This window comes from Vipera ursinii (assembly GCF_947247035.1).
Source record: "Vipera ursinii genome assembly, chromosome: 7".
Taxonomy (NCBI): domain Eukaryota; kingdom Metazoa; phylum Chordata; class Lepidosauria; order Squamata; family Viperidae; genus Vipera; species Vipera ursinii.
The window spans coordinates 75,281,383-75,307,480 of record NC_139521.1 but is presented as its reverse complement, the minus strand read 5'-3'; the positions used below and the strand labels follow the sequence as shown (position 1 = coordinate 75,307,480).

Genomic DNA, 26,098 nt, shown 5'->3' with positions numbered 1-26,098 from the left:
TCCTCCTCCCTTACCACTCCCTTCTAGCACTGATGATGTTCCCTAGTTGGGTCATGAAACGTCTTCAAGAAAACCACCCAGCTCAGAGAGCACCCAGGACCCCACAGTTGTCATTCCTCCTCTTCTTCTTCCTCCTCCTCCTCCTCCTCCTCCTCCTCCTCCTCCTCCTCCTCCTCCTCCTCCTCCTCCTCCTCCTCCTCCTCCTTTCTAGCACTGATGATATTACCTAGCTGGGTCCTGAAACGTCTCCAAGAAACCCACCCAGCTCAGAGAGCACCCGGGACTGAGCTACAAATATGCTCACCCGAAGCTTGCCGGGTCCCCCACCCCAGGCCCAATGTCCCCCGTCCGCCCCCCACCCGCCCCCTCCCCGCGGACTGACCTTCCATCAGGGTGTGGTGAATGCTCCAGTAGACGCTCAGGCAGTGCTTCTCCTTCTTCATGCCCCGTTTGCACTTGCAGCCGTAGAGCTGGCTGGACAGGAGTGTGGTGAGCGTGTTGCGACAGTGGCTCTTAGCGCCCGGGCCCAGCTTGTTGGCACCGTTGCCAGCGATGCACTGCCGGAGGGTGCGGAATTTGGAACTGCAGCTGGGATCATTGGTGCAGGCTTCCCCGGCCTGGAGGCAGTCGCGAGCTGAGCCGATGGTCATGCCTTCTGGAAAGGAGCAAAGAGAAGGGGAAGAGAGAAATTGAGAGGAATTTCCTGCTCCAGCAGCGGGTTGGACTAGATGACCTCCGAGCTCCCTCCCTGCGCCCTTTTTTCTGATTCTAACTGGATCTGCTTGGAAGGTCCCAGAGATAATCCTCGACTTACGCCCACATTCATTCGGCGACCACAGCCCGCCAATGACGACCACCCAAGGGAGACCGGAAACTTCTGCCGCTAAACGAGACAGTGGTTCGGAGAATTTCACCCCATTTTGCAACCTTTCTTGTCCTGGTTCTTAAGCGAGTCCCTGCCGTTGTTCAGTTAGCGACGTGGCTGTTAAGCGAATCCGGCTCCCCCCATGGACCTTTGCGGGTCAGAAGGTCGCAAAAGGGGATCACATGACCCGACTGTCATAAATGTGACTTGGTTGCCAAGCATCCGAATGCAAATCACGAGACTTTTGGGGACGCTGCAGCCGTCGTAAGTGTGAAAAAGGGTCCCGAGTCGCTTTTTTTCCAGTGCCGTTGTAACTTGGGTCACTAAATGAATGGTTGCTGTAAGGCGAGGACTAGCTGTCACAGCGGCACGGAAAAACCTGTCCTCACTCTTACGACCGACTCAGCCTCCTCAAGGTTACGTGAATCCAAATTTGCCGCTTGGTTCAAGAGATTTGACTCTCCCTACCAAATGGAGTATTACATGAGTAAATGACAAGAGGGATGAGAGATTTAAGTAATATAGTATGTTAGGTAAAGGTAAAGGTTCCCCCGCACACGCGTGCTAGTTGTCTCCGACTCTAGGGGCCGGTGCTCATCTCTGTTTCAAAGCCGAAGAGCCAGCGCTTGTCCGAGAACATCTCCGTGGTCATGTGGCCGGCATGACTAGACGCCAAAGGCGCACGGAACGCTGTTACCTTCCCACCGTAGTGGTCCCTATTTTTCTACTTGCATTTTGACGTGCTTTCGAACTGCTAGGTTGGCAGAAGCTGGGACGAGGAACAGGCGCTCACTCTGCTACGCGGCACTCGGGATTCGACCCGCCAAACTGCCGACCTTCTGATCGACAGGCTCAGCGTCCTAATCCACAACAATATATGAAATGTAAAAATATTGGGCCGATGTAACTTTTATAAACATAAGTGAAATATAAGCTGATCAGAAAGGATGTTATAAGAGAGTTAAGCACAGTATTTTTTATAATATGTGAACTATGAAAATATTGGGAGGATGTAAATGGGAAAAATTTGGATATTTAGATGACTAACAGGGAGAAAATCATGACGGATAAGAACGGATCGGATAACAGGGGAAATTAAGCTTAAACAAAAACCATGAAACAGGATGCTTGGTGAACCAACGAGAACCAATAATACAAGCCGATAAAAAAAAAACACGTTATACATAGATGTTATCTCTATCTGTATAAATTTGAAAAAAATGTCTACATTTAATCATGTCTATATTGAAAATATTAAGAAGTGTATTTGTTTAAGGTTGAGGAAGGAGAATACCAATGGGAGAAAGGAAGTTCAAAGAAATATATTATTAATTCATGGACGAATTAGGGAATTATCAAATTTAATTGTTATTCACTGTTCGTTAATTATTATTGCCTTTCTTTTCTTTTCTTTTCTTTTTTCTTTCTCAAATATATAAACCAAGACGCCATGGTTTTACACCAGGCACTGGAGATGGTTAGTGTTAAAAACCAGTAAAATATTTATAAAAATAAATATATATATATATATATAAAAATCGGCAACTGGCACGTTTTACAACGGTCACAGAGTTTCAGAGTCACGTTGATTTCCCACCTTCCCAACCAGCAGAATAAATGGGGGGGAAGCCGGATTGTAAAAAATAGTGTGTGTGTGTGTGTGGCGGTGTCATTTAATCGGTGCCTTGCTTAGCAATGGAAATGGCAATCCCAGTTTTGGCCATGTTTGAAAAACCTTGATTGAGAGGCTGAGTAAAATACCTCTACATCCCAGCAATAAAACAACGGGAGATCTCATTACAGCTGCTTCAAAGAATTTATTTTTTTTTTTGCTTTCACGGACTGGCTAATAAGGGATCTATTTCAGATCTCGAGACTGTGAAGCAGAGCCTTGGTGGAGCAGTGGGCTAATGCCTCCTTAAGTAACACCAGCTGCCTGCCATTAGTGCAGGTTCGAGTCCCACCAGGCTCCAGGTTGACTCAGCCTTCCATCCTTCCCAGGTAGGTAAAATGAGGACCCAGATTGTTGGGGGCAATTAAGCTGACTTTGTAATAATGCCGCTTGGGGTGTGTGTGTGAAAGCCCTAATAAGCAGGCATATACATAGAATGAAGGCTACTGCTAAGCTCGTAAGCCGCCCTGAGTCTTTGGAGAAGGGCGGGATATAAATGTAATAAAAATAAATAAATAAATAAATAAATAAATAAATAAATAAATAAATAAATAAATAACTCTTATCTTCTGTTCTCTCTTTCCAGCAGAATAAGAGAAGAACAGAATTGGAAGGGACCTTGGAGGTCATCTAGTCCAACCCCCTGCTCAAGCAGGAAACCGTTCAGACAAATGGCTGCCCAGGGTCTTCTTGAAAAACCTCCAGTGTTGGAGCCTCCACAACTTCTGGTGGCGAGCTGTTCCACTGGTTAATTGTTCTCAGTAAATTTCTCCTTAGCTCTAGGTTGCTTCTCTCCTTGATTGTCCCGCCTTCGGGTGCTTTGGGAAATAAGTTGACACCACCCCCTTCTTTGTGGCAGCCCCTCAAATATTGTAATAGTGCTATCATGTCCCCCCTGGTCCTTCTCTTCATTAAACTAGACATATCCAATTCCAACAACCGTTCCTTATATGTTTTATCCTCCATTCCCTTGATCATCTTTGTTGCTCTGCTCTGCACTCTTTCCAGAGTCTCCACATCTTTTTTATATTGTGGCGACCAAAACTGGATCACACACCTTCTAGGTGTCTGACACCTCGCGACCCCATGGACAACGTTCCTCCAGGCCTTCCTGTCCTCCACCATCTTCTGGAGTCCATTGAAGCTCACGCCTCCTGCTTCAGTGACTCCATCCAGCCACCTCCTTCTCTGTCGTCCCCTTCTTCTCTTGCCCTCAACCTTTCCCAGCATGAGGCTCTTCTCCAGTGAGTCCTTCCTTCTCATTAGGTGGCCAAAGGATTTGAGTTTTAGCTTCAGGATCTGGCCTTCTAAAGAGCAGTCAGGGTTGATCTCCTCTAGGACCGACCGGTTTGATCGCCTTGCAGTCCAAGGGACTCGCAGGAGTCTTCTCCAGCACCATAGTTCAAAGGCCTCCATTCTTTGGCGCTCGGCCTTTCTTATGGTCCAACTTTCACAGCCATACATTGCAACTGGGAAGACCATAGCCTTGACTATACGCACTTTTGTTGACAGGGTGACGTCTCTGCTTTTTAGTGTGCTGTCTAGATTTGCCATGGCTTTCCTTCCCAGGAGCAAGCGTCTTTTAATTTCTTGGCTGCAGTCCCCATCTGCAGTGATCTTGGAGCCCAGGAAAATAAAATCTGTCACTACCTCCATTTCTTCCCCATCTATTTGCCAGGAATTGAGAGGGCCGGATGCCATGATCTTGGTTTTCCTAATGTTAAGTTTCAAACATAACTGTCTATGCATCATTTATTCCTTGGTGAGATATAGAATATTATACATAAGTGCAGAAAGGTGTGCAGAAATTGGGCTCCACAGCCTTTTCACAAAGGCCAATGGCCAGAGCTGGTCAGAGCCTGCCAGTTTATGAAACAGCGATGGAGACCCATGGATAAAAAAAACCCCACTGCAGCTGAATCCGCTGGATTTGTTGGTGTGATTGGGACTGCAACCATAAAACCACAATTGGCACAACAGTGCACCGACAAAGGAACTCAGCGAACGACGCCCTTCAAGAAGATCTCTGCTTCAAGAGACGGAGCAGCGGGGTGGATATTTACCGCCCTGAGCTCTCGTAGTTTATGTTGGAATTAAATGCTTCAGTAGCTGGAGGGTTGCAAATGACCTCTTCTCTGATTTGTATCATGAGAGAGAGAGAGAGAGAGAGAGGAAGGGAGAAAGAGGCAGAAAGAGTGTGGATGGAAGGGAGGGAGGGAGGGAGGGAGGAAGGAAGGAAGGAAGGGAGGGAGGGAGGGAGGGAGGGAGGGAGGGAGGGAGGGAGGAAGGAAGGAAGGAAGGAAAAAGACAGACAGACAAGAGAGAAAGAAAGAGAAAGAGAAAAAAGACAGACAGATAAGAGAGAGAGAAAGGAAGAACGAATTGAAGGAAGGAAGGAAGGAAAGACGAGAGAGAAAGAAAGAAAGAGAAAGAGAAAAAAGACAGACAGATAAGAGAGAGAGAAAGGAAGAATGAATTGAAGGAAGGAAGGAAGGAAGGAAGGAAAGACGAGAGAGAAAGAAAGAAAGAGAAAGAGAAAAAAGACAGATAAGAGAAAGAGAAAGGAAGAACGAATTGAAGGAAGGAAGGAAAGATGAGAGAGAAAGAAAGAAAGAGAAAGAGAAAAAAGACAGACAGATAAGAGAGAGAGAGAAAGGAAGAACGAATTGAAGGAAGGAAGGAAAGAAAGACAAGAGAGAAAGAAAGAAAGAGAAAGAGAAAAAAGACAGATAAGAGAGAGAGAAAGGAAGAACGAATTGAAGGAAGGAAGGAAGGAAAGACAAGAGAGAAAGAAAGAAAGAGAAAAAAGACAGACAGATAAGAAAGAGAGAGAAAGGAAGAACGAAGGAAGGAAGGAAGGAAGGAAAGACAAGAGAGAAAGAAAGAAAGACAAAGAGAAAAAAGACAGACAGATAAGAAAGAGAGAGAAAGGAAGAACAAAGGAAGGAAGGAAGGAAGGAAAGACAAGAGAGAAAGAAAGAAAGAAAGAAAGAAAGAAAGAAAGAAAGAAAGAAAGAGAAAGAGAAAAAAGACAGAGATAAGAAAGAGAGAGAAAGGAAGAATGAATCAAAGGAAGGAAGGAAGGAAGGAAGGAAGGAAGGAAGGAAGGGAAGGAAGGAAGAAAAAGGACAAGAGAAGCCAAGAAAGAAGGAAGGAAGGAAAGAAAAAGGAAGACAGACAAGAGAAAAAGAAAGAAAGAGAGAAAGAGAAAAAAGACAGACAGATAAGAAAGAGAGAAAGGAAGAACGAATTGAAGTGAAGGAAGGAAAGACGAGAGAGAAAGAAAGAAAGAGAAAGAGAAAAAAGACAGATAAGAAAGAGAGAGAAAGGAAGAACGAGTCGAAGGAAGGAAGGAAGGAAAGAAGAAAAAGCCAAGAAAGAAAGGCAAGAAAGAGAAAGAGAAAGAGAAAAAGAGAGGGATAAAAAGAGAAAGGAAGAACAAATGAAAGGAAGGAATACAATGGATGAATAAATAGGTGGATGGGTGGATGGATAGGATAGGTAGGTCGGAAGGAAGGATGGAAGGAATAAATGGATGATAGATGGATGGATGGATAGGGTAGGTAGGTAGGAAGAAAGGAAGGGAGGAAGGAATAAATGGATGGATGAACGGGTGGATGGATGGATAGGGTAGGTAAATAGCAAGGAAGAAAGGAAGGGAGGGAGGGAGGGATGAATTAGGGAGGAAGGTGGATAAGAGAAGATAAGTAGATATATAGACAGGCTTGGCGACCGCTTCATACTTATGACGGTTTGCAGTGTCCCAGGTCATGTGATCCCCTTTTGCGACCTTCTGACCAAGGTCAAAGGGGAAGCCAGATTCCCTTAACCGCCGCGTGTCTACCTTCACAACGGCAGTGACTCACTTAACAACTGTGAAAGGTCGTAAAACGGGGCAAAACTCACTTAACAAATATTCGCCTAACCACAGAAACGTGAAGGCTCAGTCGTCATAAGTCAAGGACTGCCTGCATTAGACTTGTCCGTTGGGTTTGTCTTGCCTAAATGTAGAACCTTATTTTTTTCCCCCCACTGAATTTAATTTTATTAGACGGGACCCCCTGTTGAGCGGGGGCTGGACTAGAAGACCTCCAGGGTCCCTTTCAGCTCTATTCTATTGATCTATTCTTATGTTCATTACTCCCCTTTGAATGGAGACCTGTCTTGTTATTAATAATGCCCGCTTGCTCACCCATCACCAGGCTCATCTTGCTAAAGTTCGGACCTGTTGGGGGTGCCAAATAGACACCCCCATTCCCACCCACCCCCCGTTGCATCGGCCTGGCAGACGCACAGTTGTGTATGTGAGAAACAATGCCGGAAGATTTACAAAGAGGGAAGGAAAATTGATCAGGAAGTTTTACCGGGAAACCAGGTCCTGTTAAGATCCCCATCGCTTGGTTTTCGAGCTTTCCATCGACTCAGCCTTAAAAGGGAATTATATTTTCTATTACATAATCAATTGGGGTTAATGGACCCTCTTGGGGGGGGGCACAGCTTCTCCTGGTCCTTCCAATTGGCCGATTGCTCTGGAAATTTAGCGCTTAATCAGATAGCAAGAGCTGCAAAGACTTTGGGGAGAATGTCGCCAGGATTTTATCAAGCCCAATTATGGACAGGATTCTCCTAATAGTGTATTTTTTTAAGGGCCCTTCCTGCTAATTTTAGCCAATTTCCCAAGGCTGGCTGTGACTTGAGACGTCTGTCTGTCTGTCTGTCTGTCTGTCTGTCTGTCTGTCTATCTATCTATCTATCTATCTATCTATCTATCTATCTATCTATCTATCTATCTATCTATCTATCTATCTATCTATCTCCATCTATCATCTATCTATCTATCTATCTATCTATCTATCTATCTATCTATCTATCTATCTATCTATCTATCTATCTATCATCCATTTCCATTGTACCTATCTCTATTATATGCATCTATCTATCTATCTATCTATCTATCTATCTATCTATCTATCTATCTATCTATCTATCTCCATCTATCTATCTATCTATCTATCTATCTATCTATCTATCTATCTATCTATCTATCTATCTATCTATCTATCTGTCCATCCATCCATCCATCCATCTATCATCTATCTGTCTATCTCTGTCTATCTATCTATCTATCTATCTGTCTGTCTGTCTGTCTGTCTGTCTGTCCGTCCGTCCGTCCGTCCGTCCATCCATCCATCCATCCATCCATCCATCCATCCATCCATCTATCTATCTATCTATCTATCTATCTATCTATCTATCTATCTATCTATCTATCATCCATTTCCATTGTACCTATCTCTATTATATGCATCTATCTATCTATCTATCTATCTATCTATCATCTATCTATCTATCTATCTATCTATCTATCTATCTATCTATCTATCTATCTATCTCCATCTATCATCTATCTATCTATCTATCTATCTATCTATCTATCTATCTATCTATCTATCTATCTATCTATCTATCTATCTATCTATCTGTCCATCCATCCATCCATCCATCTATCATCTATCTGTCTATCTCTGTCTATCTATCTATCTATCTGTCTGTCTGTCTGTCTGTCCGTCCATCCATCCATCCATCCATCCATCCATCCATCCATCCATCCATCCATCCATCCATCCATCTATCTATCTATCTATCTATCTATCTATCTATCTATCTATCTATCTATCTATCTATCTATCTATCTAATTTTAGCCAATTTCCCACAGCTTTCGTCTGGCACTGATTGCCTTTGAGATGATCAAGCGATATTTAATGTAATCATCGGAAGGAGAGCCAGTGGATCCTGGAATCTGGCATTCAATATGCTGAATCTCTAGCGAGAAAACAAAGTTCTCACTTAGGATCCTGTGCGAATCCAGTCTGGGAGATTCATTAAAAGAGTTTCAAAAACACTCCCAAGGGTACAGAAGATGAGAACGGAGCTTCCTTGCCTACACAGGTGGTCCTCGGGTTACGGCCACAATCGAGACCAAAATTTTACATCACTAAGTGAAACGTCTGTTAAGTGAGTTTTGCCCCATTTCACAACAGTTGTTAAACGACTCATCCCATTTGCTACGTTAGTAACATGGTTGTTAAGTGAATACAGCTTCCCCCATTGACGCTGGGCGACTGACTCGTATTTATGACTTTTCCAGTGTCCCTGGGGGTCACGTGATCCGTTTTGCGACCTTCTGACAATCAAAATCAACGGGAAAGCCAGATTCACTTAGGGACTGCGTTTCTCGCTTAACAACTGCAGTGATTCACTTAGCAACTCTGGCAAGAAAGGTAGTAAAAAAGGGGGCGAAACTCACTTAACAACGGTCTCACTTAACAACAGAAATGCTGGCCTCCATTGTGCCCGTAAGCTGAGGACCACTTGCATTTTAATAACCAAGTAAAGCACATTATCCGAAATTATATCATCTCTTTTGTTGCAGAAACGCAACAAATCACAACATCCAGCTGCACATTGATTTTTTTTTATTTTTTCAGGAGGGGGCTGCCTGTATTGTTTCTAAATCACACACACACAGACACAGACACAGACACAGACACAGACACAGACACACACACACACACACACACACACACACGATGTGTTATCCCCAGAGGCACTTTGCTTATTAAACGCTTTGAACTCTCCTTTGCAATTGACCAAGAGCTGGGGGAGGCTACGTGAAAATCTGAAAATCGATGCAAACCATAAACAAGTCAATGAAACAATTAAAAGTTAAAAGCCGAGCCGGGCGGCTGATGAACAAACATCACCCCCCCCCCCGCGAGGGCAGGGGCCGCTGGGCTGGGAGAGCGGAAGGCGGAGGGGAGGGGGCTTCAGCCCTGCCCCGAGGGGAAAGGAGGCTGGATCCTGGCCCTAGCGGAGACCTGACTAGATTGGGGGTGGGGGGAGGAAGGGCATGTTTCAAAAAGGAGGTACAGGAAAAGGAAATGTTCTATCATCTATCTATCTATCTATCTATCTATCTATCTATCTATCTATCTATCTATCTATCTATCTATCTATCTATCTATCATTTATCCATCCATATCTATCTATCTATCTCATCTCTCATCTATCTATCTATCTATCTATCTATCTATCTATCTATCTATCTATCTATCTATCTATCTATCTATCTATCATTTATCCATCCATATCTATCTATCTCATCTCTCTTCTATCTATCTATCTATCTATCTATCTATCTATCTATCTATCTATCTATCTATCTATCATTTATCCATCCATATCTATCTATCTCATCTCTCTTCTATCTATCTATCTATCTATCTATCTATCTATCTATCTATCTATCTATCTATCTATCTATCTATCTATCTATCATTTATCCATCCATATCTATCTATCTATCTCATCTCTCATCTATCTATCTATCTATCTATCTATCTATCTATCTATCTATCTATCTATCTATCTATCTATCTATCTATCTATCATTTATCCATCCATATCTATCTATCTCATCTCTCTTCTATCTATCTATCTATCTATCTATCTATCTATCTATCTATCTATCTATCTATCTATCTATCTATCTATCATTTATCCATCCATATCTATCTATCTATCTCATCTCTCATCTATCTATCTATCTATCTATCTATCTATCTATCTATCTATCTATCTATCTATCTATCTATCTATCATTTATCCATCCATATCTATCTATCTCATCTCTCTTCTATCTATCTATCTATCTATCTATCTATCTATCTATCTATCTATCTATCTATCATTTATCCATCCATATCTATCTATCTCATCTCTCTTCTATCTATCTATCTATCTATCTATCTATCTATCTATCTATCTATCTATCTATCTATCTATCTATCTATCTATCTATCTATCTATCCAACCGCCCGTCCATCCATCCATCCATCCATCCATCTATCTATCTATCTATCTATCTATCTATCTATCTATCTATCTATCTATCTATCTATCTATCTATCTATCTATCTATCATTTATCCATCCATATCTATCTATCTCATCTCTCTTCTATCTATCTATCTATCTATCTATCTATCTATCTATCTATCATTTATCCATCCATATCTATCTATCTATCTCATCTCTCATCTATCTATCTATCTATCTATCTATCTATCTATCTATCTATCTATCTATCTATCTATCTATCATCATTTATCCATCCATATCTATCTATCTCATCTCTCTTCTATCTATCTATCTATCTATCTATCTATCTATCTATCTATCTATCTATCTATCTATCTATCTATCTATCATTTATCCATCCATATCTATCTATCTATCTCATCTCTCATCTATCTATCTATCTATCTATCTATCTATCTATCTATCTATCTATCTATCTATCATTTATCCATCCATATCTATCTATCTCATCTCTCTTCTATCTATCTATCTATCTATCTATCTATCTATCTATCTATCTATCTATCTATCTATCTATCTATCTATCTATCATTTATCCATCCATATCTATCTATCTCATCTCTCTTCTATCTATCTATCTATCTATCTATCTATCTATCTATCTATCTATCTATCTATCTATCTATCTATCTATCTATCTATCTATCCAACCGCCCGTCCATCCATCCATCCATCCATCCATCTATCTATCTATCTATCTATCTATCTATCTATCTATCTATCTATCTATCTATCTATCTATCTATCTCTATCTATCTATCTATCTATCTATCTATCTATCTATCTATCTCTATCTATCTATCTATCTATCTATCTATCTATCTATCTATCTATCTATCTATCTATCATCTATCTATCTATCTATCTATCTCTATCTATCTATCTATCTATCTATCTATCTATCTATCTATCTATCTATCTATCTATCTATCTATCTCATCTCCATTATACTTATCTCTATTATATCTATCAATCCTTCGATCCTTTACTTATTAACTACCTAATTCGAATCCCTTTTCCCCTCTTCTCAGAAGCAACGGATGGAAACTAGTCAAGGAGAGAAGCAACCTGGAACTAAGGAAAAACTTCCTGACAGTGAGAACAATTAACCAGTGGAACCACCTGCCTCCAGAAGCTCTGAATGCTCCAACACTGGAAGTTTTTAAGAAGAGACTGAAATGGTATAGGGTTTCCTGCCTGAGCAGGGGGTTGGACTAGAAGACCTCCAAGATCCTTCCAATTATGTTATTCTGCATTCTGAACTGGCTATGTCATCTAATCGAAATACAGAAGGACTAGGGATGATATGATAGCAGCCTTCCAATATCTCAGGGGTTGCCACAAAGAAGAGGGGGCGGGGGTCCACCTATTCTCCAAAGCACCTGAAGGCGGGACAAGAAGCAACGGATGGAAACTAGTCAAGGAGAGAAGCAACCTGGAACTAAGGAGAAACTTCCTGACAGTCAGAACAATCAACCAGTGGAACAGCTTGCCACCAGAGGTTGTGGGTGCTCCATCACTGGAGACTTTTAAGAAGAGACTGGACAGCCATTTGTCTGAAATGCATGAGGATCTCCTGCTTGAGCAGGGGGTTGGACTAGATGACCTACAAGGTCCCTTCCAATTCTGCTATAAAGAACATCATGGGAGGGGCTAAGCCGTATCTCTGATTCGGCTGTTTTAATAGGACAATTTTTTTCTGCTGGTTCACGATGAGCCATGACAGTTTATTCGTGTTTTCTTTTGCTGCTTTATTATTTTTTAATCTATGGCATCTCAGAAGCCTTTTTGGGGCTATCCGACAGAGAAACCGGAAGGAGGGGACAGATAATAAATAAAATAAAATGACATAACGGAGAAAAGGGGTGAGACATCCAACTATGCTATTGTATCAGGCATGACAAATGGATTTTTACCACCCGAAAAGGGAAGAGAAATTGGAAGATGGAGAAGGATTCACCCCGTGTGCTAGGAAAATGGCTATTATTATTATTATTATTATTATTATTATTATTATTATTATTATTATTATTACTATTATTATTATTGTTGTTGTTGTTGTTATTATTATTATTATTATTATTATTGCAATTAGTAAAAATATGTACAGGCAGTCCTTAACGTACAACGGTTCATTTATTGGCCGTTCGAAGTTACAAGAGCACTGGGGAAAAAAAAGGGAATTATGTGTGATTATGGGATCAACATTCAGAGGCTTGGCAACTGACTCGTATTTATGACGGTTGCAGCATCCCGCTTAACGAATGTGGGGAGAAAAGTCGTAAAATGGGGCAAAGCTCACTCAGCAACCGTCTCCCTCTTAGGCAACAGAATTTTGGGGCTCCGTCGCGGTCGCACGTCGAGGAACACCTGTGCATATAAGGCAAGCATCTTCCAGATGTTTCTCTCATAGTAATGACACGGCAGGACAAGAGACCCTTAGAAAGAGCCAAAGCCTCGTTCGTTAGTGCCCTAGATAATGATCCGAGCTTTTTGCACATCCATTTCATTTTTTGGTGAAATTTCCCGAGGCTAAAATAAAGAAAATAAAGAATAGCAGAACACGCAGAGCTTCCGTGAGCACAAATGGACTGGTGTGTTCTCCATTCCATAAATCCAGGGGGTCTTCAAACGTGGCCCTTTTATGACTGGTGGACTTCAACTCCCAGAATTCCTCAGCCAGGCTGAGGAATTCTGGGAGTTGAAGTCCACCAGTCATAACAGGGCCACGTTTGAAGACCCCTGCATAAATCCCTCCACGTTTGTCGTGGACAAGACGCTGCTTTTACTCTCTCCAATCCTAATGTTGGCTGAGAGTTCTCTTATTTTAGGTTTTTTCTTTTTTGAAGAAATCGCTCTGAACTAGCCTGTGAGGAGGTTAGTCATTGGAACTAACTTTGCTCTAATTGAATAGACCGGACTTCCTTAATGCTAGCAACTTTAAGATGGGTGGATTTCAACTCCCAGAATTCCCCAGCCAGCACATGTGAACTTCAACCTCCAGAATTCCCCAGCAGCCTTAGGAAATCAACTCCCAGAATTTCTCAGCCAATATGTGTGTCTTTCAAGTCCCGGAATTCCCAAGCCAGCATGTATGAACTTCAACTTCCAGAATTCCCCAGCCAGTATGTGTGAACTTCAACTCCCAGAATTCCCCAGCCAGCATGTGTGAACTTCAACCTCCAGAATTCCCCAGCAGCCTTAGGAAATCAACTCCCAGAATTTCTCAGTCAATATGTGTGTCTTTCAAGTCCCGGAATTCCCCAGTCAGCATGTATGAACTTCAACTCCCAGAATTCCCCAGCCAGTATGTGTGAACTTCAAGTCCCAGAATTCCCCAGCCAGCATGTGTGAACTTCAAGTCCCAGAATTCCCCAGCCAGCACATGTGAACTTCAACCTCCAGAATTCCCCAGCAGCCTTAGGAAATCAACTCCCAGAATTTCTCAGCCAATATGTGTGTCTTTCAAGTCCCGGAATTCCCCAGCCAGCATGTATGAACTTCAACTCCCAGAATTCCCCAGCCAGCATGTGTGAACTTGAACTCCCAGAATTCCCCAGCCAGCATGTTTGGACTTCAACTCCCAGAATTCCCCAGCCAGCATGTTTGGACTTCAATTCCCAGAATTCCCCAGCCAGCATGTGCAGACTGAATGCTGGCTGGAGAATTCTCAGACTTGAATTCTCAGATTTCAAAGTTGCTGAGACTGAAAAACATCGGACTTATCCATGCTAAAGATAAAAAGCCTTATTTTTGAAAGGCTGGTTCATTGAATTTTGGAGCCCCTACTGGCTTCTTTCCAGTTTAATCCTATTATTTATTCTGCTTTTTTTTGTTTGGGAACGTCTCCCCGGTCAAGGGGAATTGCCTGGGTGTGAGTGACATTTTGGGGCTGGTGATTTGGCTGGCATTGTTCAGTGGACCCATCTGTCGAAGATTTTGGTCACCGTATCACAAAAAAGATGCTGAGAGTTTGGAAAAAAATCAGAGCAGGGCAACTAAGGTGATCCAAGGCCTGGAGGCTAAAACCTATGAAGAATGGCTGCGGGATTTGGGTTTGGTTGGTCTAAAGAAAAGAAGAAATAGGGGAGACACGATAGCAGCGTTCCGGTATTTGGGGGGCTGCCACAAAGAAGAGGGGGTGACGTTATTCTCCAAAGCACCAGAGGGAAGGACGAGAAACAATGGTTGGAAACTGAACAAAGAGAGAAGCAACCTGGAATTAAGGAGAAACTTCCTGACAGTGAGAACAATCAACCAGTGGAACAGCTGGCCACCAGAAATCGTGGGCGCTCCATCACTGCAGGTGTTTAAGAAGAGACTGGACATTCACCTGTCTGAGATGGTATAGATTCTCCTGCTTAAGCGGAGGGCTGGACTAGAAGACCTCCACGGTCCCTTCCAGATTCTATTCTATTCTATTCTATTCTATTCTATTCTATTCTATTCTATTCTATTCTATTCTATTCTATTCTATTCTATTCTATTCTATTCTATTCTATTCTATTCTATTCTATTCTATTCTATTCTATTCTACTCCACTTCACTTATTTTTTCTATTCTATTCTATTCTATTTCTACTCTGCCCTGCTCTGCTCTATTCACTTCTGGTTTAGACTGAGGATGTTGTCTAAAGCCAGTCACCAAAGATGGTCTAGGACAGCTCACCACGGCAAGCTCGTGGTGCGACAACGCATCACAGGACAATTCAATGCTGTACGCATAGTCCATGACTTACCACCACAACGGAGCGCCAAATTTCTTTTGCTAAGGGAGACATTTGTTAGGTGAGCTTTGCCTCGTTTTATGACCTTCCTTGCGATGGTTGTTGAGTGAATCACTGCAGTTGTTAAATGAGTAACCCGGTCGTTAAGCGAATCTGACTTCTCCCATGGACTTCGCTCGCCAGGAGGTTGCCAAAGGGGATCACGTGATTCTGAGACGCTGTAGCCGTCGTAAATACGAGTCAGTGGCCAAGCGTCCGAATCTTTATCGCGTGACCAGGGGGTTGCTGCGACAGTCGTAAGGGTGAAAAACGGCCACAAGTCTCTCTTTTCAATGCCGTTGTACCTTCGGACGGTCACTAGATGAAACGTTGTAAGTTCAGGACTACCCCTACGAATGGTTTCATTCCATTACGGTTATTATTGGTGACCACAATTTCATTGAAACTGTTGTTAAAACTGTTGTGTTTCTGGATTGATTTTCTTTATTATTATTATTTTATTATTACTGGCCACAGTGCTGTTGAGATGAATTTAACTTGGTCACTTGCGGAATTGTAAGAGAGAGGGAAGGGACCTCAGAGGTCGTGGACTCCTACACACACACACACACATGCACCCCTTCCAGGGCCTGACCCCCTCCAACTGTTCTGTCCCAGCCTACGTACGTCCTTGTTACTTCACAAGGCAACCCCTTTTTTAACAGTAGACTGGAAAAAGAAACCCTTTTTTTATTTGAGTTACAGACCTTGTCCACAAACAAAACGGAGCCAAAACAGGAAATAACTCTCTAGTAAAATAAACAGACCATCATCTCTGGACACAGAAATTCTTTGCAAACGGTTGCCTCCAGCAACCAGCCCTGCCCACACATTCCCTTTTTTGTTACGCAGCCCCCAAGGCGTGGCTTCCCACTGCTTTCTCCTTCTGCCCTGGAGTCGCCCCATTGCCTCCCTCTGACCTACTCGTGTGACCTGTCTGCGTTTTACTACGTGCATCTCTGAGGTCTTCCAGCTGTGCTGCCTCCGAGTCTGACTCAGCCTCCCAGCCCAGCTGGCTTTCAGCTTGACCACGAGGGGAGGGGCCAGGTTCTTCCTCACTTTGTAAGTCTGGTAACTCATCAGAGCCTTCCTCCAACTCTGATGGCTCCCCAGGCCTCCTCCTCCTCCTCCTCCTCTGATTCCCCGGACTCAGCTGCCAGGATCACAGGCTGGCACGGAATCACAACACCGGCTGACCGTTCAGCCTCTGATGAAGACTCACCAGGAAGGAATGCTCAGCTCATTCAGCCTCCCGAAATGGCTTTTTAATCACCGCTCAGCAAACAGGCATTTAGCAGAAATGGTCATTAAAGGATCCAGGGTTCTTAGATGGAAGAAAGCCGGGGGAGAGGGGGAAAACACTACGAGAGCCGAGCTTTTGATGTGTTCAGAGGAAGATGGTGAGGAGGAGGAAGAGGAGGAGGAGAAAGAGGAGGAGGAGGAGGAGGAACAAAAAAGGCTAGATAGTGGATGTGGCAATACCTGGACAGAGCAGAATAGAAGATGCATCCTATTATTATTAATAATAACGAGGAGGGAGTCAAGCTATTCTCCAAAGCACCTGAAGGCAAGACAAGGAGTAATGGATGGAAACTAACCAAAGAGAGAAGCAACCTAGAACTAAGGAGAAACTTCCTGACAGTTAATCAGTGGAACAACCTGCCTCCAGAGGTGGTGAATGCTCCAACACTGGAAGTTTTTAAGAAGAGACTGGACAGCCATTTGTCTGAAATGATATAGGGTTTCCTGCCTGAACAGAGGTTGGACTAGAAGACCTCCAGGATCCCTTCCAACTTTATTATTATTATTATTATTATTATTATTATTATTATTATTATTATTATTATTATTATTATTATTATTTTTATTATTTTTATTATTATTATTATTACTATTACTATTATTACTACTACTATTATTATTATTATTATTATTATTATTATTATTATTATTGTTATTATTATTATTATTCCTCCAAGGTCCATTCCAACTGTATTATTATTATTATTATTATTATTATTATTATTATTATTATTATTATTATTATTATTATTAATCGCACAGTCAGCCAGATGTTCAGACTGGATTTGTCATTTTTGTCTACCTATCGAGTCCTTACCAAGGACCTGGGATAGGCAGATGTGGATGTTCGATAGTGTTACAGATATCTTCGCAGAATGGAAGCAGTTCCTAATAAGGTCGCCTTTTGCAATTGACTGATGTCGAATTTGTCAATGCCGATGGTGTCCAAGTGACGCTCCAGTTGTTTTGGGATTGCACCCAAGGTGGTGATTATTATTATTATTATTATTATTATTATTATTATTATTATTATTATTATTACCATCATCATCATTATTACAAATAACCAAAGGCATGTCTTCCTCCCCCTACGCAACTGTGTGTGGTGGGTTGGGCTGAGAGAGTGTGACTGACTGAAAGAAACCTAGTCAACTTTCATGCCTGGGGTGGGACTAGAACTCACCGTCTCCTGGTGACTGGCCCCAAATCACCCAGCTAGTTTTCATGCCTAAGGCAGGAATAGAATAGAATAGAGTTGGAAGGGAACTTGGAGGTCTTCTAGTCCAGCCCCCTGCCGAAGTAGGAGAACCTCTGCCATCTCAGACAAGTGACTGTCTAACCTCTCCTTGAAAACCTGCAGAGATGGAGTGCCCACGACTTCTGGAGGCAAGTAGTTCCACTGGCAAAACGCCCAAAGCAATCCAGCTGTTTTTCATGCCTGAGGCAGTACTAGAACTCACGGTCACCTGCTTTTCTAGCCTGGTGCCTTAACCTCTAGAAGTCTTAACCCCCTTAGCGAACTATGTATTCTACCCTCCCGGCGACATTGCTAGACCACCTCTGCCTCGCCATAACGGAGGCAAAGGTTGACTTCAAGTCAAGCAAGTTGTCAAAGGAGGAACCACGCACCTTAGCTGATGCTATAAAACAGGATCAAGAACAAACATTGATGCGAGCGAAAACATTGGGGACTTAATGTTCAGGAAACCAACCGTGAATAATGAAAGAACGTAGTAAAAAACAACAACAACATGAACGGAATGCTGGGTAGGGAAGGAATCCTTATGGGGTCAATGTCTACAAAAGATCGAAGGGAAACGCGGATAAAGGTCCAACTCGGCCGTGGTTTATATCTGGAACGTTAAAAAAAAAAAAAGAAAAGAAACAGAAGGCTCCATTTTGCCTGCTCCAGAGGAAGCTGGCAAACCGAGGCGATCAAGGCCGACATTGAAGAGTTGTTAATCGATTTAAAGTTAATTGCTTTGTGCAAAGAAGCAGAAGAGACACTAGATCAGAGGTCCCGCCGTGGCCCACTACCGGGCCGTGGCATCCATTGGGCTGTGGGACTAGTTGGGCAGCGCACACGCGTGTGAGCACGTGCTCACTCCCCCCTCGGTCCACCGTTGCGACAAATGTTGCACGGGGCAGCGGCAGCGCTGCTAGTATCACGCAGGCGGTGGGGCTGTTGTGAATCTTGCCTGGACGGCAGCAGTGTCACGAGCGGGCCGTGGCGCGAACCTCACGCGGGGCCGCAGCGCAATCCTTGAGCTGGCGGTAGCATTGCTGCCAGCCTGGCGGCGGTGGCACCACACCCCTCACACACACACACGCCCGGTGTCGTGGAAAGCCTCGCGCGCATGCTTGCAGCCTCTTTGTGCGCACCCGTGCACCCGTGGCCACGTTCATGTTTGCGCGTATGCGTGTCAGGAGCCTGCCCCTCCCTTTCCCACCGGGCCGCTGACCCCAAAAGACCTCTGCAATAGATCGGCCCTATCGGTCCAGTGCAAAAAGAGTGCAAAAACTGGCTATAAATGGCGACACAACACAGCCGCCAAAACGATTCGCTGGAACACTTGTACAAATGTGCTGGCCATGAAAAATAGGTGGGAACATATAACTGAGTTATTGTGAGGTTGTTGGGGTTTTTTTGTTGTTGTTTTTTAAAGAGAGACTGGTAACGTCTCAGCTTACAGGCCGGATTTAACCGTGGTTGAAGAGAAGAAAGCGTAGACAATTGAATCAGAACAGAGCTGGGCCTTGGAGGTCTTCTAGTCCACCCCCCGCCCGAGCAGAAGAGCCGATACCATTTTAGTCGAGGGACTGTCCAGCTTCTTCTTAAAAAACCTCCAAGGATGGAGCACCCGTAACTTCTGGTGGCAAGCAATTCCACTGGTTAATCGGGAGGAGAGGGGGGGGCCTTCGTGGTATCCGAAGCAGAACACCCAGATTCAGCCACAGTGTCGTTCCACACAGGGTTAACCTTGTGAAGTCTCAAGCTTCCCTCTTTCCCTTGTGTATTCAAAGTGGACAGGGATTCATATTTTGATGTTATTGACCTGCAAGGCTGTGGGTTGGTACGTAGGTTGCGTAGGGCACATTTCAATGTGCGTAGTGCATGTGTACCCTTTGAGGTAAGGTAAAGGTAAAGGTTCCCCCGCACACGCGTGCTAGTCGTTTCCGACTCTAGGGGCCAGTGCTCATCTCCGTTTCAAAGCCGAAGAGCCAGCGCTTGTCCGAGGACGTCTCCATGGTCATGTGGCCGGCATGACTAGACGCCAAAGGCGCACGGAACGCTGTTACCTTCCCACCGGAGCGGTCCCTATTTTTCTACTTGCATTTTTACGTGCTTTCGAACTGCTAGGTTGGCAGAAGCTGGGACGAGGAACAGGCGCTCGCTCTGCTACGCGGCACTCGGGATTCGACCCGCCAAACTGCCGACCATCTGATCGAACAGCTCAGCGTCCTAACCCACTGAGCCACCATGTCCCTTTGAGAGCAGGCCGCTAAATTTCATTTTTGGTGTGCGCCGTTGTGCCCACAGTCAAAAAAATAAAAAGGACAATAAAGTTTAGCTACCTGCTGCGTGAGACCTAGGAGAGGGTTAACCTCCAGATGTGGGGTCCAGCAAGAAGAACTTGAGAGAAAGAGAAACCACCAGCTGGATCAAGGGTCTTCAGACGTTAGGGGCTGATGTCTCCTCTTCCCATTTGAGGTTCTGTTCAGAAGAATCCATGGAGGGTCAAAAGGGGTCTCGTATCTCATCTGCCCCAGCCATTCTCACGAAGAGGCCTCTTCCAGAGTGATGAACGTCTCTACTTCTGGCTGGCTGCTCTGAGGTCTTCCACGCTGAGCTTCCTCAAGTCGTTGGAGCTCTTGGACATTGTTCTCTCAGGCTGCCCCATCCGTCCATCCCTCCTTGGCTGGGCCTTGAATCGTTCAGACAACGGGTTGGTCGGGGCCCGAAGCTGAGAAGAAAGGATCTAGTCAGACAAAAAAAGCTAGAACTGGCTTTTCATGACCTACTCAGAAGACGAGGCGGACTTTTGATCTTTTCCCTGGATTCTGACCTCCTCTGATGATTGCTGCAAAAGGTCCCCTCTGTCCTAACCCTAAGAGGGAACCTCCCTCTCTTCTTCGGAGACGAAATGAAAACCTCCCATTCTTCCTGGGCAACACCCCCCAAATCAGGGGTCATTTGAGTAGAATTAGAGTAGAGTAGAGTAGAGTAGAACAGAATAGAACAGAATAGAAAATGGAATAGAATAGAATTGAATAGGAGTAGAGTAGAGTAGAGTAGAGTAGAGTAGAGTAGAACAGAACAGAATAGAATAGAAAATGGAACAGAATAGAATAGAAAATGGAATAGAATAGAATAGAATAGAATAGAATAGAATAGAATAGAATAGAATAGAATAGAATAGAATAGAATAGAATAGAATAGAATAAATATTGGACTAGAGAAGAGAAGAGAAGAGAAGAGAAGAGAAGAGAAGAGAAGAGAAGAGAAGAGAAGAGAAGAGAAGAGAAGAGAAGAGAAGAGAAGAGTGGAATGGAATAGAATCAAATAGAATAGAACAGAATAGAATAAATATTGGACTATAGAAGAGAAGAGAAGAGAAGAGAATAAATATTGGACAATAGAATAGAATAGAATAGAATAGAATAGAATAGAATAGAATAGAATAGAATAGAATAGAATAGATTAGATTCTGGTAGGGACCTTGGAGGTCTTCTAGTCCAGCCCCCTGAGCAAGCAGGAGACCCTACACCATTTCAAAAAAGTGACTGTCCACTCTCTTCTTAAAAACTTCCAGTGATGGATCACACACAACTTCTGGTGGCAAGCAAGCTGTTGCACTGGTTGATTGTCCTCACTGTCACCCTCTCCTTAATTCCAGGTTGCTTCTCTCCTGGATCAGCTTCCAACCATTGTTTCTCCTCCTGTCCTCTGGTGCTTTGGAGAATAACGTGACTCCCTCCTCTTTGTGGCAGCCCCTCAAATACTGGAACGCTGCTATCGTGTCTCCCCTATTTCTTCTTTTCTTTAGACTGGCCAAGCCCAAGTCCCGCAGCCGTTCTTCGTACGTTTTAGTCTCCAGGCCTTGGATCCTCTTAGCGGCTCTTCTCTGCACTTTTTCCAAACTCTAAACCTCTTTTTTGTGACATGGTGACCCAAACTGGCTGCGGTACTCCAGGTGTGGCCTCAGTAGGGTTTTGTTTTAAAGCGGTACTGATCACTTCGCGTGATCTTGATTCTCGGCCTCTGTTTATACAACTCAGGATTGCGTTAGCCTTTTTGGCTGCTGCCACACACGGCTGGCTCAGGGTCAAGTGACAAGGCTGCTGCCACACACGGCTGGCTCAGGGTCAAGTGACAAGGTCCCTCTCACCATCGCTGCTTTTTTAAAGCCAGGTCTCGTCCGGTCGGTATTCGTGCCTTTGTTTATTTTCCGTCCTAAATGTAAAATTTTGCTTTCCTCCACATGCTGAGGTAGTAGCCCCCTTCCTTTCTCCACCAAGGCAAGGGTGGACCGAACGGGAGGAGTGAAAACGCAAGCCAGACCCGGAGAAATTGGACACAGCAGAAGAGGAGCAGCTACGTCTGGCTTGTTTGCACCTCCGCTCCTTTGTGTAAATACTGAAAATTAGGCTTCTCCTCTCATTAACGTCTTATTTTGCACGGTGCTGGAGATGAATCATCGGATGCAAATGGGAGAGAGAGAGAGAAAAGATTTTCATTAAGCTAGCTTCTCCTGCAGTGCTTTCACAGCTTTTATTAACAGCAATTTAACCCATGTGTGACGCCGATGTGGGTTTTAAGACGCGATAAAGTCTCCCAAACCTTAATCCAACTGGCCTTCATCGGTTCTAGAGTGATAATATCCAACGCAGAAACATGACGCACAAAAGCCGGCTGGGTGACTTTGAGCCAATCACCAGGAGACGGTGAGTTCTAGTCCTCCCCTTAGGCACGCTGGATGACTTTGAGACGGTCACCAGGAGACGGTGAGTTCTAGTCCTGCGTTAAAGCATGAAAACTGGCTGGGTGACTTTGGGCCAGTCACCAGGAGACGGTGAGTTCTAGTCCACTGACAGGGAGTTGAAGTCCACCCATCTTCAAGTTGCCTTGGCTGGCTGGGGAATTCTGGGAGTTGAAGTCCACCCATCTTTAGGTTATCTTGGCTGACTCAGGAATTCTGGGAGCTGAAGTCCACCCATCTTCAGGTTGCCTTGGCTGGCTGGGGGATTCTGGGAGTTGAAGTCCACCAATCTTCAAGTTGCCTTGGCTGGCTGGGGGATTCTGGGAGTTGAAGTCCACCAATCTTTAGGTTACCTTGGCTGGCTAGGGAATTCTGGGAGCTGAAGTCCACCCATCTTCAAGTTGCCTCGGCTGGCTGGGGAATTCTGGGAGCTGAAGTCCACCCATCTTCAACTTGCCTCGGCTGACTCGGGAATTCTGGGACTTGAAGTCCACCCATCTTCAACTTGTCTTGGCTGACTCGGGAATTCTGGGAGTTGAAGTCCACCCATTTTCCAGTTGCCTTGGCTGGCTGGGGGATTCTGGGAGTTGAAGCCCAGCTGTCTTTGAGTTGCCGAGGTTGAGAAGCCCTGTCCTGTAGCTTCTTTCAGAGCGATAGGTGGGGCACCGTTTGGTTTGATTCAACCTGGCTCCTGTTTTTTTTTTGATCACCCTGCCAACCCCTGACCATTTTACAGATTTTCTCTGACGTTAAAAAGAAAGAAAGAAAGAAAAAAAAACCAACAACATCCCACCTTTCTGACAGCTTTTCAAAGAATCTCTGGAAACGGCCTTGAATTTGGTCCCCGGTTGCACATCCCTGATCAAAGGGACCCGATGCAGAAATTGCAGAAAAAGCGAATAAAAATGAACGGTTGGATGGAACGAGCATCCAAGGCTGGGACTGTTTCGGTAGATGTCAGGGGAAAAAAATAAAATCTAGCCAGCGGGGAAATGTTAACTTTGCTCGGACGGGAAAAAAAAACAACCTCAAGGATCAGAAACGATTTTGAGAAAGAAGAAATTCCTTCGTAAGCAGGAGGGAAGGCGGGGAAGGAAATTAACCGCAAAAACACGGAGTCCTCAACTCACGACCGCCTTTGAGCCCAACGCCTCTGTTGCTAAGTGAGTTTTGCCCCATCTTTACGACCTTTCTCACCACAGTTCTTAAGGGCTTCCCTGCGGTTTTATTTATTTACATCCTGCCCTTGTTGTTTTCAACAAAGAAGTCAAGGCGGAGAGCAACACCAACACATTTTCCTCCTGCTAATTGCCCCATAAAAACAACCCTGTGAGGTGGGCTGGGCTGAGAGTGCCTGGCCCAGAATCACCTGGCTGGCTTCCATGCCTAAGGCGGGATTAGAACTCACCGTCTCCTGGCAATTGGCCCAAAGTCACCCAGCCAATTTTATGCCTAAGGCAGGACTAGAACTCACCGTCTCCTGGCGATTGGCCCAAAGTCACCCAGCCAATTTTATGCCTAAGGCGGGACTAGAACTCACCGTCTCCTGGTGATTGGCACAAAGTCACCCAGCTGGCTTCCATGCCTAAGGCAGGACTAGAATTCACCATCTCTTGGTGATTGGCCCAAAGTCACCCAGCCAATTTTATGCCTACGGCGGGACTAGAACTCACCGTCTCCTGGTGATTGGCACAAAGTCACCCAGCTGGCTTTCATGCCTAAGGCAGGACTAGAATTCACCATCTCTTGGTGATTGGCCCAAAGTCACCCAGCCAATTTTATGCCTACGGCGGGACTAGAACTCACCGTCTCCTGGCAATTGGCCCAAAGTCACCCAGCCAATTTTATGCCTAAGGCGGGACTAGAACTCACCGTCTCCTGGTGATTGGCACAAAGTCACCCAGCTGGCTTCCATGCCTAAGGCAGGACTAGAACTCACCATCTCCTGGCGATTGGCCCAAAGTCATCCAGCCAATTTTATGCCTAAGGCGGGACTAGAACTCACCATCTCCTGGTGATTGGCACAAAGTCACCCAGCTGGCTTTCATGCCTAAGGCAGGACTAGAATTCACCATCTCTTGGTGATTGGCCCAAAGTCACCCAGCCAATTTTATGCCTACGGCGGGACTAGAACTCACCGTCTCCTGCCAATTGGCCCAAAGTCACCCAGCCAATTTTATGCCTAAGGCGGGACTAGAACTCACCGTCTCCTGGTGATTGGCACAAAGTCACCCAGCTGGCTTCCATGCCTAAGACGGGACTAGAACTCACCATCTCCTGGCAATTGGCCCAAAGTCACCCAGCCAATTTTATGCCTAAGGCGGAACTAGAACTCACCATCTCCTGGTGATTGGCACAAAGTCACCCAGCTGGCTTCCATGCCTAAGACGGGACTAGAACTCACCATCTCCTGGCAATTGGCCCAAAGTCACCCAGCCAATTTTATGCCTAAGGCGGAACTAGAACTCACCATCTCCTGGTGATTGGCACAAAGTCACCTAGCTGGCTTCCATGCCTAAGGCGGGACTAGAACTCACCATCTCCTGGGGATTGGCCCAAAGTCACCCAGCCTGCTCTCATGCCTAAGGCAGTACTAGAATTCACGGTCTCCCGCTTCCTACCTTAACGCTTTAACCTCTAGACCAAATTGACCGCTTTATTATCCTATGTTCTAGTGTTTTTCTACAGCTGCCGTTTGGTTAATCTTCTTCTCCCTTTTAAAGGAGGCGGCTTTGGAGCTTTAGCAGATTTGCGCGGAGGTTAACTGAGGCAGAAGCTGTTGGAAGTAGGAAGAGTGTTAATTGCTGTGCAGGCTTCAAAACAATTTGCACCTCGTTGTTGAGTCCCTCTGTGCACCCCACTCTTCCTCACATCAGTTGTGCTTTACAGCCTCCTCTACAGTTTTCATATTGTGTCTGCTCTTTTCAAAAGCAAAACGCTCAAAGAGAAGAAGAGTGAGAATTACCCTGTAGAAATCTGACTTTTTTTTTAATTGGACTATGAGGGGTTTTTTTTTACCTGTTTTAAGGCCTCTTCAAAAGCTAAGAGGCTACTCACAGACGTCAGCACACTTAGCTTGGATCAACTTTCTGCAAGTACCACCCAGCGGTCAACCGGCTAGCTAAAGGGAGGTAGCCCTCGTTTAGGGACTGTTTGCAGTTACAGTGATGGGGAAAAAGGAATTTTGCAACCAATCCTTGCATTTCCAACCTTCAGGGGGCTGTAAAGCCAAGGGGAGCTGAAGTCCGATCAGAAACGCAATTGAGGGGTCCCTGATGCTCTCTGAGCTGGGTGGTTTTCTTGCGGATGTTTCATGACCCAACTAGGGAACATCATCTGTGCTAGATGGGTGTGGGGTTTGTGGAGAGGAGGAGGAGGAGGAGGAGGAGGAGGACTGTGGGGTCCCTGGTGCTTTCTGAGCTTGGTTGTTTTTTTTTCCGCAGAAGTTTCATGACCCAACTAGGTAACGTCATCAGTGTAAATCAGCACTGATAACCATCCCATCAGCAGAAGCACATCATCATCAGTAGAACTGATGACGTTACCTAGTTGGGTCATGAAATGTCTGCAAG

At 44.5% G+C, this 26,098-nt stretch overlaps 1 protein-coding gene across 1 annotated transcript in view; it reads right to left on the bottom strand.

Moving 5' to 3' along the window:
• The window catches only part of LOC310643047 (GDNF family receptor alpha-4-like), a gene marked incomplete at both ends in the record, with an annotated part of 106,296 nt that overhangs the window by 46,878 nt on the left and 33,320 nt on the right, over positions 1 to 26,098 (bottom strand). Inside the window, one exon of the mRNA XM_083367079.1 lies at positions 383 to 655. Within this exon, the coding sequence (XP_083223205.1) occupies positions 383 to 655 (273 nt within the window). The remainder of the gene's footprint in view (positions 1 to 382; positions 656 to 26,098) is intronic.